Below are 12807 nucleotides of genomic sequence, written 5' to 3' on the forward strand. Positions count from 1 at the left end.
TGTAATAAAAAATACCATAGATGCGGGATGGTCAACTTAAATGTTGGTGGGGGGGGGGGCATCATTTTTCATCAGTGGTCCTAGGGACCACGCAATTCCTAAAGATGCTGCTTTAAATATGGGCAAAATATCTGTGTGTGTGTGCACAGATATTTTCTGGCCATACACACACACACACACACACACACACACACACACACACACACACACACACACACATATACTGTATATCTAATCAGAGATGTGGTGGGGGTGGGAAGTCAACGTGTAAAAATGTCTTGATTTGGTAAATGGGGAGAAAAATGAAAATCTGGTAATATGGTAATTCATGTATGGCAAAAGGAAACTCTTTTGTTGAACTTCTTTCACTTAAATGTTTCTTGTGGAAAATCAAATTCTGGATGCTAGAATGGCAAATGCAAGAAATACTGTCCAAGCAGAAATGTCCTCAATTTTGTGAATATACCACTTGCTTGAATCAGCTGAAAAATGTGAAAGGAGTGGAAGGACAAAAAAATTGAGCAGAAGAATTAAAAACAACAACTTGTGGTACAAAATAGCGAAGAAATAAGTGAACACATTCATTGGATCTTAACTGTTGAATAATGCGTTGAATAATACAGGAAAACAATTGTGCTAAGCGACGGTTGAACTCACTGGCTGCTCACGAGCTTCTCACGTATGGTGGAGAAATCCATGGGCTTTTTGATGACCTTCTTATAGCCGGGGACTGACTTGAGGTTAACGGGTGTGAGGAAAGGCCAGGCGTCCTGATGTCGCTCCAGCTCAGCAAGGAGAACCCTGGCCAACACCCACTTTGTTACAAGCATGTTACATTTCTATGCCATTGTTGTTTCAGTTTACCACGTGAGCTCTATGCTCACTTACATCTCATTAAAAATCTAAACATTTTAGCTGTGTTCATGCAAATTCAAGAGCAGGGATACTCATTTGAGGCGGGTGTCAGCAACATGGTGCCAATGAGCTATCGCCGTTTGCAAACAAACTGGACTTTGTAAGGTTAAAAAATAAAATTGAAAGTGTATTTTAGACTCATGAGAAGAACTGGTGTCAATTAAAAACTGCATGTTGTAGCAAAGGCAATAAACAAAACAAATTTGAAAAATTCAAAGACTATTTTTGGCCAAAGATAATCTAGGTGTCGGAAAGTCGAACAACGCCGCCCGCCCAAGAGTTAATTAAAAGAGAAATGAACGAAGACTTTAGTAGCAATAATAATGCCCATACCTGCATAAGCCCAAGTCCCTGTTGTTGTCTCGAGCAGTCTTTGCTCTTTTGACACACACGGGGCTTTCCTGATTTGGTCCCGGCAGAGTATTTAAGCCCTCCTCACTTTTCCTATTGCGACTGTTGTCTTTTGAACTTTTCTTGGGCGTGCTGCTGGCGCTGGCCGGGTCATCCTCAGACACCTCCCCGTTTCCGGCATGCTTCCCGTTCTTTTTGGCATCACCGCCTTTCTTCCCTGCTGCCACACTGGATGCTACTGGTTTGCATGGAGGTTTCTTGCTTTTGGGGGTTGGACCACTTGCCTGGAATCGTGTAAAAAGCAACACATTTCTGAAGATTCAGTGCCATCTAAACTGGCAGTAAAGCACAATACAGCATGACATTTCTGCACACTAGTAGAGCCACACTGGCATACTAGTTGGACAACAACATGTGATTAATGAAGCAAAATTATTAGCCGGTTGAACTCTCTGCGCCACAAGCACTATTAGAGAAGTGTGATATGTTAACCAGTTAAATGTCGTATTTATCCAGCTTGAGGTTGGTCTAGTCGACCGAAAGCGGCACTTACAGTTGAAACGACTGAAAAGACACAATCGTTCCACCGGTGTGCTAAATTGTGTTTCAAGTGTGGACAAATGCAAGACAGCATTGCGGAGGATGGATGATACCTTAGTGATGCAGGCCGGGCAGTACCAGTCGCCCTCGGGGATGCTGGTGATTTTGGGTTTGTGACAGTAAGTGTGGCAGCCTTTGTCACAGCCGTCACACAGTAGCAGGAGGTCCTCATTGTCTCCCTTCCTGCACATCTGACAGTACTGAACAACAAGTGCATCCATTAAGAGCACACTTTCTGGATTGGTTTGTGCTCTATGTTGGTCATTATGATTCTACAGTAGTCTATCTGCTCCTCATCAGTGGCAATAAGTAACAAAATAAATTACAGTACGAGATCTTTTTCTAGTATTTGTACTTCTTAGTACCGAATGCAAGTACAGGTACTTCTTCTCACCACTTTCATGATGGAACGCTCCCAAGCGATGGACTTCTGTAGCTGCTGGATACACATGGCGAGCTGGGCGGCACTGCGCACTTCAGTCAGGGCCTTCCTCCACACCTTCATACCATGGGCCACTTCCTCTTCGCCACTGTTACCAGATAATAAGTAATGCAGACAATGAGAAAAGCCACACAAAACAGCACACATGTACTTTGCATAACAAGTATGAGCTTATAGAAGAAGGTGGCAAAATATCAGTTCACGACAACAGAGCTCCAGCTGGACAAGCCAAACATTGTGTGCGACACTGGCAAGGTTACACGGACTTTTTCACGTCAAGCGACATTCATGCAGAAAAGAGTGAACGGGTAAAACCTGCATAAATGTATGCGGGAGAGTAGTAGACCAAAGCCAAAGTTACTGATGCACAACACCATGCAGATGACTGTGGAAAACACACAATGCCTTCACAGGAAATACCACACCCCCTCGAGAAAAAAAATGCACAAAATTATTGAAAGAAAAAAAAGTGACAAGCCACCATCAACAATCTGCTGTGAAAGCATCCAAGAATGCGAGGGGCCGTCAAGGACATTGTACGGGATTACCTCTCACACAGAACATTGACATGCACGGGACTGAAACACTCTCGTGCCGACTACGTAAATGCATGTTTCAGAATGTTATATGAGCGCGTTTGACAATGATGTGTAACAGAATTAAAATTTTCAATAACGTGCATGTTAGCATTTAGCATGTGTATATAAAGGCGTTTGATTTGTATTTATTTATGTGCGGCGTGTATAAAGGCTTTTTATTTGTATTTATGTGCGTGTTAGAATGTTTCAATAGAGTTAATGAGAGCTTTGAGTATTGTGCATAAGAGTGGTTTTAGTAGCGTGTGAGAGTCCTACACTCGTGTTTGTGAGCGCAAAACAATTCTGAGTGTGAGAGGGTCTCATTAGTGTGTATAAAAGTGTTTTAGTGGTGACAGTGATCACAAAAAGCTGTAGTTTGTGTGAGTGTTTCTACAGTGTGTAAGAGTAAAAGTTTCAGGAGTTACCGGTACATGCAAGCTTTTCAAAAGTGTAGATGACAGCACTTCACTAGTGTAGTCAAGAGTGCATTTGTAGTGTATGTTAGCAAAACAAAATTGGAACAAAATTAGTGGTGTGACAACATTCAAGTATTGTGTGTGAGAGCGTTTGAGCAGTGAGCGTGGGAGCCTTTCAGTTTTGTCGCTGTTTAGTAGCTGTTTGTGAAAAAAAAAATGTTAATGTGAGAGAATGTTTCAAAAATATGTATGAGAGCATTTTAACAGCATGTTCTTGAAAAAAAATTGTTCGCGATAGTCTTTCAGCTTTCCAGTACTGTGCCTCAAGTGTTTCAGTAGTGTGTTGATAGTATTTTAGTCGTAAGCGAAAACATTTCAGCGGATGTGAGCATTTCGGTTTTGGGTGTGAGCGGGACAAAAATAAATTCTGCAGGGTGCATGTGACCGTGTTTCATTAGCATATGTCAGTCTTTCAGTAGTGCGTATTAGGTGTTTGAATTGTATGCGAGAACAAAAAACAGAAATCAACAATGCGTGCAAGTGTATCAGTACTGCTGCTTATGACAGCATTTCTGGAGAATGTGAGAGCGAAAAAAAATGGAGTCAAAACATTTCATTAATGGCTATGAGCATTTCAGTAGCGTGCATGAGAGCGTTTCACATAGGTGCGTGTGAGAGGCGGTAGTGACTGACACCCCTGACGGCCCCTCATCCAATACCCTAAACCTTGGAGTCATATGGGAAAGCACACACAGACAGAGGAGAGGGTCTGAACGTGAGAGCGGGGGGTGCTTTCGGTTGGAGAGATGACCTACCCTTCCCTGTCAGCACTAGCGGATGGTGCGGGGGCAGGGACAGTGACCGTACCCACATTATCCAGCCTGATCTGAATGGTGGTACCTAAGGGGCTCCTCAGGTACCTTCTCTCGATGTTGCGCTCCAGATTGGCCAGACGGGTCACTGCTATGTCCAGAGGGTTGTCTGGGTGACGTATCACCCCGCCCTTCTCCCCCCGCTCCTCAGGATGATCCTTGCCGTCCTTGTCTCCCCCGTTTGATGATGAGGACACGAGGCCCGATCTGGTGAGGGGCTTGTGCTCGTAATACACCAGATCTTCCCGCTCGGACTGAGGATCAGGATGGGTCCAGCCCTGGGGGAGGAAATCAGGATGCTCGCTACTGAGTCGAAAGGCACCCGGTCACAGCACAAGTCACACTTTTTTTCATAGTTGAGCTGGTCCTACAACAAATATTTAAGAATTACTGCACTGAAAGGCGCAATGACTATCTTTGGCCACAATGCCATTGTTCTAAGGTAAGCTATTTTAAACTAAAAAGAACACTTTTTTTCTCCGTAGTTAAGAAGTGAAGTTTCAACTCAAACCGGATCTCGTTTACTGCCTTCAACACAATTGGGGAACGGGATTCGGGGGGCAGGTCCCAGCTCTACTGTTGTTGGTTTTGGTATTGAAATTTATGAGGTTAAAACATGATATTGAAGTATTTTTTTTCCCATGTAGCAACATGAACTTTCCATAGCTACATACCTTGATCTGCAGGCTGGCAGCAGTAACCTTCCTTTCCAGTTCCTCCACTTGCTGAAGCACGGCAATGTCCATTTCCATGGCCTGCTCCTCCACGCACCAGCCTCGTACCGACTCCACACTGACCTGGCTCTCCTCTAGCTCCCGAAGCTCGATCATGGCCGCTAGATGTATGTCATATGAGGACATCGATCAACACCATGGACCTCCATGATATAAACTTCCTGTTTATTTTTTTTACAGCACTTGTATGACTCTTTTTAGTTGTTGGTAGGTTTATAATTACCATTACCATTTTCATTAGACGAAAGCATTAATCTAGCAGACTTTTGTTATGTGATGTTGAAAATGTTGCAAATAAAAAGTAGTGGTGTCTTGAGATGAGTTTAATTCATTGACCATGCTCGTTACTCAAAACAATCGATCTCAAGTCATCTTTCCTCATTGAAATTAATGGATATCCCATTAATCCATTCCAGCCTCTCCCCCAAAAATCCAAACCTATGGCAAAGTGTTTTTCACTCAGGTAACTGAGAGCACACTACAATATTAAACTATTAAAAAAAAAGTCATATCATCATTAAATACGATGAAAAAGCATTCAACAGTTTTTGTCGCACTCTCACTTATGATGCTGATTCTGTTGTGCGCAACTCTTGGAACACACAGGCATGACAGGCATACGGGTATATACGCAACTTCTCTTGGATTTTCAGTAAGGCAGTTCGATATTGGCAGAGGATAAAGAATATATGCCTGTGAGTATTGTTACTTGATCTGTGTACTTGTGTGTTGTGTGCAGCACAGTTTACATTCAGACATACAGCAGATGCTGTGCCTATGGTGTTTCCCATTCTCGCCTTCAGGTAGTGGAGCTTATGTGATTGTTTGAATACACAATGTGCAATTGTCTTTGTAGTGCTAAATAAAGTTGAGCACAGTGTATTTTTTTTGTGTTTAGTTTGACACTAACCTTCAGCACAAGAATATTTACTTGGTATAGCTGCCAAAACTGCCCCCCTCCCCCGAAAAAAAAAATATGTCACTCGTACCTAAACTCACCACTTGCAAAACATTAAATTCTCTTTGGTTTTATTTGTAAGTTTGACAGTCGCCCTCAACTGGGCGTGCCCAAGAAAAAGCTTGAAGCAAGCACACGTTAAAGGGGTGTTCAATGTACTGTTTTGACACACTTACCATCCTTGTGTTTAATGCAGACTTGAGGGATGATCTCAATATATTTTTGCACCTGCCTCTGGAGGCCTTTCTCCCTGATACCTCGGCTGTGTAGAGCAACGACCAGCGCGCGCAGCTCCTCTATGTCAGAGATACGCCACCAACCAGTCAACATGTCTAAAGCATATCAACACAAGTTGTGTGTCAGACCATGTTTATCACGCATCACAATTTCATTCATTTGCATATGCTGTACAGAAAATGTGCCCCTAATCCCTTGTTTGTGTGACTGCAGTTTTTCATACAGAAACACATTCAAGGATTTCCCATAATGAGAAGCCACACACAAGTTACGCAATAAGACAATTATCCAAATCAATGCTTTCATAATTGGTCATAATGAAACAAATCCAATTTAACACATTCAGATGCCTCATTCACAATCAGATCAGGTTGGTGTAATCTGTTGTGCTTTATGTTGGATCGTATATTCTAAAGCCGTTTATGATATCATACGATTATGCATAGAAAGGGACCAAAGTCGCTGCAAATTGGCTAATAATGTCATTATTTGCACTTACCGGTCTTCTTCTCTCTAGCAGGATGATATGCCGCAGGCATGACTGCATTAATAGGATGACGTGGAACTTTTAATTATGACATGAGATAGATAACCTGTGACTGGACTTCCCCAAGACAAAATGATTTGCACTTGTGCCTTTGACCTGTTCCATGATCCAACATCCTATATTTTAGCTCACCAGAGTTTACAGGTCAGTGGCTCTCTTAATATTTTTCTCAGATAGGGTCAGAATCTTACCCTCTGGGATAGGCCGGGGTGTGTGGTGGTCAAGAGATTTCGGAATCTCCACAGTAGGAGGAGAGGGCATGGATGAACTTTTCTCAATGCGAGGTAGAGGTGATTCACTCTTACTGGACACACTTGCTGCCGTGTTGCCCTCAACAGAGTGACCCAGCATGGGACTGGGGCTGCTGCACAGAGGCAAGCTGGGACTTATCATGCCACTCGACCAACTCCCCAAAGACACTCCCAGTAATGAAATGCCCGACTTTGCCTGAAAAGAAAACAAAAGAAAAGAACGTGGATTGTAGCCACACAGAAAGAAAATTCAAGGAACTCTTTTCTGCTTCTTTTTATCAGGATTTTCCCCCAAACATTTGCAAGTTCTCTATAATGAGCCAACATGCACTCTTGTAAATTATTGATGCATTCACATTAACGCCATGGGAAGTTTCCTACTTAGAAACTTGCTGCAATTTTGGAACATACCGGTAATTACAATGCGTTTCAAAGGTGCATTGTAAACTGGAAGTAGTTTCAATGTGTGTGGTGTGGATAAACGGATTTGAAAATTGTTTTCAGATGTTTTTTTTGGACAGCAAATTTTCACTGTGGCTGCATCGGATATAATTCCAATAAGTGAAAAACTATATGGAGGTTTGCTGCGCTTGCATGAAATCTGGTTGATTTAGTCAAGGTTACACAAAAATATATTTTCATCATTCCACCATTGCTGTTTTTTTGGGAGTGTGGCCTGGAGGATTGCTTTTTTCTTTTTTAAGTCTGATGTGGCAGCCAGTGTGTGGACAAGGGCTTTGACCAATGACTGCTATATAGCAGTGTTTCCCAACCAGTGTGCCGTGGCACATTAGTGTGCCGCGAGAGCTCTAACGGTGTGCCGCGGGAACGAATCAAAATTCACGTAATTGGTATGAAAACAATTTATTAACAACAAATAAAGTATCTTTGTCAGGTTATCTATGTCAGCAACTTACAGTGACAGCAAGAACAAATAAATGACCTTCTGTTAGATGGTAAAAAGTAAGAAACTGACAAATATATCCTCTTTTTGTGACAATTTTGTTTGTTGGTGTGCCGTGCGATTTTTCAAACTTATAAAAATGTGCCTTGGCTTAATAAAGGTTGGGAATCACTGCTATAGAGCGACTCTTTTTGGTGGCATGGAAAAACCATGATCCATTGAGATATATTGTAGTCACTGAAGCCTTAAACAGATTATTGCTGCTTAAACAGTTATGCGTACGTGTAGGCATTGGAAAGATACTGTAAGTAGCATTTGTTTTTGTTGATCGTTGTTCGAAACGTTTGACAGCTTGTGGTTTCAGCGCATTCAGTGGACACGCTCACAGCGTCTGAGAGCGGACAGAGGTTTGTTATTTCCACTATTTTGAAGCCTCATTTTATATACTTGGCAATTAGTTTTAATCATTCAAATATGGCAAGGCTGCTAACGACACTCTTCTTGATGGTGTGTCATAATTAAAGACTTACTTTCACTTTACAGGTACTATAAGTTCCCTTTTAAGGGACACCCTCCAGTTTTGTAAATTAACTTATTCTTGTTTATTCCTATAAATTCCAGAAGGCATTGTGTAACCCTACTCTTTACATAAATGTGTTTCCATGCACCTGTGGCGAGTGGCCTCACCTGCAGTGCTGAGAGAGGGTAGGTGAGGAGGCCGCCCGAGTGATGCGGGCTGACCGAGGCTGACGCCGCAGAGGGTGTGAGAGGGAGTGCAGGTGACGCTGGAGGAGATCTGGGCTTGCTTGGTGTGGAGGACGCCTGGGGAGTGGCATCAAGCGCCCCGGGCGCGGTCGTCGTCAGGGAAGAAAGGTCGCAGGGGTTGCGAGGCAGCAGGCTGAACCAGTGTCCGCTCCTCTCAGTTAGAACCCGAAGCAGCTGGTCGTTGGGCTGGAGAGAGAGTTGTTGGGATGGTGTTGGGGAAGAGGCCGGAGGAGAGTTGCCTGGGCTTTCACGCAGGGCCGGCAGGCACCGGGCGGATAGGGAGGTTGAGATTGGGCCGGGGACATTTGAAGTGTCATGACCGACTATCACAGCGGTTTTTGCAGCTGCCAGCTCAGAGGTATTGTGAGAGGGGGAGTATGACGTCACGGTAGTTGTGGCAATAGGAGAACACGTATGGTTGCCATTCTGTCCAACGTGAGGGCTCGCCTGGTCCTCCGCCTTCATCGTTTCTCTGGGGGCATCTGGGCAAATTTGAGACACATAAGCTGGCTGTTGGTAGAAGGTGGTTGGAGAGTCCTTCCGCTCATTCTCTTCTTCCTCTTCCTTCTGTTGTTGCAAGCCATGTGGGAGACCAGAATGTGAGGCGGGTTCGTCCTTCTCCAGTTCAATCTCCTGAGGTTCATCTTTGACTTTGACTTCTTCTGCTGCTCTTCTCCGCCTCTGCCGCTCCTCCTCTAGTTCCTCTGGTGCTGCATGCAAATAAGACAACATCTTAAGTCTTGGAATTGTAAATTTACTCTCATGCTACTATGATGGCCATGTGTCCAACTCGCATCTTTTTTGGGGAACCAGTTAGCTTTTTCAAAACAAATGCAAAAAAGTTTCCGAAGAGTGGGGATTTTAGCCAGATCATGACATTTTCAACGTTGGCTGTTTCTGTAAATCAGCAGTGAAATTGTACCATTTGGCTTGATTGTGGCCACTTTTGGCCAATTTAACCCCATGAACATTTTTTTTCTCTTATTTACAGGATTAATTTTTTTTAAACAGAAACAGGCAGAAACGGGAACATTCACATTTTCTCCAGTAAAAAAGAAAAAGAAATCCAAAGTCATAATTGTGATACGATCTCATAACGAGGTTGTTTCCTGTAATTATGACATTTGCTCAACCACCAACAACAAAACCTGGGCTTGGGCTATGTGTAGATGCTGCTGTGGTCCACAGTAATCTAAAAGTGAGCTTTGTGAAAGCACTGTGGTATGGTGTGACAAAATATGGTAAAACAATCTGAAGTGAAATACAATTCCTATTGGTTTCCATATATTTGTAATTACCGGTAGTTGGGGTGTGGGGAAGCAGAAAAAAAAACGGTGGTAATGATAATAAATAATATAATTTCTGGTTGTTTTCCAACCTGCAACATTGTGCAAACACCCATCCATCCATTTTCCGAACCGCTTGATCCTCACTAGGGTCGCGGGGGGTGCTGGAGCCTATCCCAGCCATCTCCGGGCAGTAGGCGGGGGACACCCTGAATCAGTTGCCAGCCAATCGCAGGGCACACAGAGACGAACAACCATCCACGCCCACACTCACACCTAGGGACAATTTAGAGCGTCCAATCAGCCTGACATGCATGTGTTTGGAATGTGGGAGGAAACCGGAGCACCCGGAGAAAACCCACGCAGGCCCGGGGAGAACATGCAAACTCCACACAGGGAGGCCGGAGCTGGAATCGAACCCGGTACCTCTGCACTGTGAAGCCGACGTGCTAACCACTGGACTACCGGGCCGCCCATTGTGCAAACAAATTAATTTAAAAGTTAAAAATCAAATAAAAAGAAGGATATTTTACACCACTGACAAAACCTGAAAATGTATTCACACAGTAAAAGAAAAACATAAGTGCTGAACTCTGAACTCATGACAAATGACGTTTGTCGGTATCCAAAAATGACCATAAAGAAGCACGAATTGCAGTAAAACAATTGCAAGGCTGCACAAGAAGTGCCATCAGACCAACACTGTCTCTCGGTGTCCTGTAATTACCTTCTCCACTCTCCATGGCTTCAATAAAGACCCCTCCACAGTGGGGAAGTACCCAGTATCGACGGCGGTAACGATCTTGGCCGTACATCATAGAGCGCAGTGAGTGGGATATTTCAAACAGCTTTCTCCTTGTCTGATGATGTTGCTGCAGTGGGACAGAGCATTCACTGTTTTCTTTTGGCACATATTCCTCAATATTTGCTTTGCTTTGTGTAAGGAAACAGGACATGAGGAGTGAATGTCAGGTTAATGTCACATCAACCAAAGAATTTCTTAACTAGTAAGAAACCGCATAAGAGAATCCACTTGCATAACTTTTTAAAACCAAGATATTTTCCAATTAACAACGAAGGCAGAAAATAAAGACAAGTAACAATACCTTAGCCAACTTCTCTATCTGCTTTTCTAGCTCCTCCACGCTAGTGGCTTGGTCAACTTCATCCTGACACAACAGAAAACCATTCAGACGTATTCTCCAAAGTTACCAATGCATCTATAATACATATTCATTTTTTTTTTTTTACCTCATCATATGTTTCCACTTTTTTAATCTTCTTAAAGTCATCTTCATCCTCATCTTCATCGTCGTCAGCCGGATCGTCACTGTCGTCGTCGTCGTCGTCGTCATCGTCACTGTCACCACCAAGTTTCCTCTTGCGTTTGACAGCCGAAGACGGCGTACCGAAAGACTGGTTCTCTTCCACACCCACACTGGCCTCCCTCTTCCCAGTGCGTTTGGCATAAATGGTTCTCAATCTGGATTGGAAAATATCGTTTGAGGGTTATAATGTCTATAGTTATCAAACATTCTTTTGTAAAGCCCCCAAAATGTACACACTATAAACTTACTTCTTAAGCTTCCCCTCCATGATAATTTTGTCTTTCCTCATGTTTGCCATCTGCTCCAGGTTCTTATCAATTTCACTGTAAGAAAGGGTGAAATAGATCCATTGGCTGATTTTGTAAACACTGCTCACAAAAAGTTCATTAGGCTTTCTCTAACAAGGAGCTGAGGAGCGAAATACGCAACTTCCAGTAGTCAAGAACGTTCATTCCTACACCTTTCGGTGATTCTCTGTATCTCTGTTGCAACAAGGGGCCACTGAGCTTATAGTGTCATAAGTGGTTTGCGAGAGAGACATCACTGGAAATGTTTATGGTTCAAATACCTGTTGTGAATTCTGCTCTTCAGCTCCTTATTGGAGAACAGCAAGTTGCGCAAAAACAGCAAGTTGTGCAAAAACATTAGCAGAGTTTACAAGGGGCCTTGCATTCTGATTAAATTAAACCTAAATAAACAAAAATGAAAATGCTCCATATAAACACCTCAATTGGAATCAAGAGGCCGAATCCGAATGGACTTTCATTCAGAATCAAAGGTGGTGGGATATTCCTTTTTCGTGAGCAATTCAGTCGCCACAGCCAGGCTGCATCCACTGCGCTGACGTAAATGTGTAGTGACGTTGCCATTTACGCACTTGAAAATGGCAGCGTCCTACCAGAGCTTGTTTTAAACTACTGGTAACTTGTTTTTGACAAGCTGTTGATGTAATAACCGTGTAAAAACAATCACAACTACTGGGCTGAATATACGAGTGAACTCCATCATATGATCATCAATCTGCGCAAGTCACACCACTGTTCCGATTTAATGTCACGCCGCATGTATTCGTAAGAGGTCACGTCACATATAAACAGCTCACCAGAGATCTCCAGTCGGAATAATTTCAGTGGCAATGAAACACAGCTACTGAACAGTTGAGTGGGGTGAAATTACATTCACCTGTAAAAGTTATAGTGCATTTTATGTCGCTCTTGTATTTCACCCTTATGTTGCAACAAATACCTGATAACGACTTTGCTGCAAGCCAGCTCATTTGCTAGGAATCCCAGGATGGAGGCTTTCTGGAAAGGCGTATGGGCCTGGAAAGCCTTGGTCTTAAGACTGAGGGCCAGAGGGGCGAGATCGGTATTGGCACAATGGGCCCCCATGTACATCTGCAGCACCTCAGACACATTGTCCCGGTTTATGCCAACGTTGGTCAAATGGTCCCCCAGCATGGTCTTTGTCTAGCACAGAATTAGAAAATGTTAACATTTTGAATTTGTATGTTTCATTCATACCCAAGGGTGTCAAAATTCTGGGGATTTTCAAAGTCGGTCAACTTTCCATGGAAACTAATGAGAATAGACGGTAATAGGCCAGGAATTTACATAATTCAAG

General features: G+C 43.2%; 1 protein-coding gene across 8 annotated transcripts in view; it reads right to left on the bottom strand.

Moving 5' to 3' along the window:
- baz2ba (bromodomain adjacent to zinc finger domain, 2Ba) overlaps positions 1-12807 on the bottom strand; it is a 103274-nt gene that overhangs the window by 1757 nt on the left and 88710 nt on the right. For 5 of the 8 annotated variants that reach the window (XM_086106676.1, XM_086106674.1, XM_086106673.1 and 2 more), the window contains 14 exons: positions 12430-12653; positions 11433-11507; positions 11108-11339; positions 10963-11025; positions 10584-10728; positions 8493-9280; positions 6842-7097; positions 6043-6198; positions 4849-5009; positions 4118-4452; positions 2261-2396; positions 1920-2066; positions 1249-1550; positions 658-801 (listed from right to left, as the gene is read on the bottom strand). In XM_086106676.1, coding sequence (XP_085962802.1) covers positions 658-801; positions 1249-1550; positions 1920-2066; positions 2261-2396; positions 4118-4452; positions 4849-5009; positions 6043-6198; positions 6842-7097; positions 8493-9280; positions 10584-10728; positions 10963-11025; positions 11108-11339; positions 11433-11507; positions 12430-12653 — 3164 coding nt within the window. The remainder of the gene's footprint in view (positions 1-657; positions 802-1248; positions 1551-1919; positions 2067-2260; positions 2397-4117; positions 4453-4848; positions 5010-6042; positions 6199-6841; positions 7098-8492; positions 9281-10583; positions 10729-10962; positions 11026-11107; positions 11340-11432; positions 11508-12429; positions 12654-12807) is intronic. The other 3 variants (XM_086106678.1, XM_086106677.1, XM_086106675.1) reach the window with 1 other exon arrangement.

This window comes from Hippocampus guttulatus, chromosome 3, assembly GCF_054856545.1.
Source record: "Hippocampus guttulatus isolate MCC_2025c chromosome 3, RoL_Hgut_1.0, whole genome shotgun sequence".
NCBI lineage: Eukaryota > Metazoa > Chordata > Actinopteri > Syngnathiformes > Syngnathidae > Hippocampus > Hippocampus guttulatus.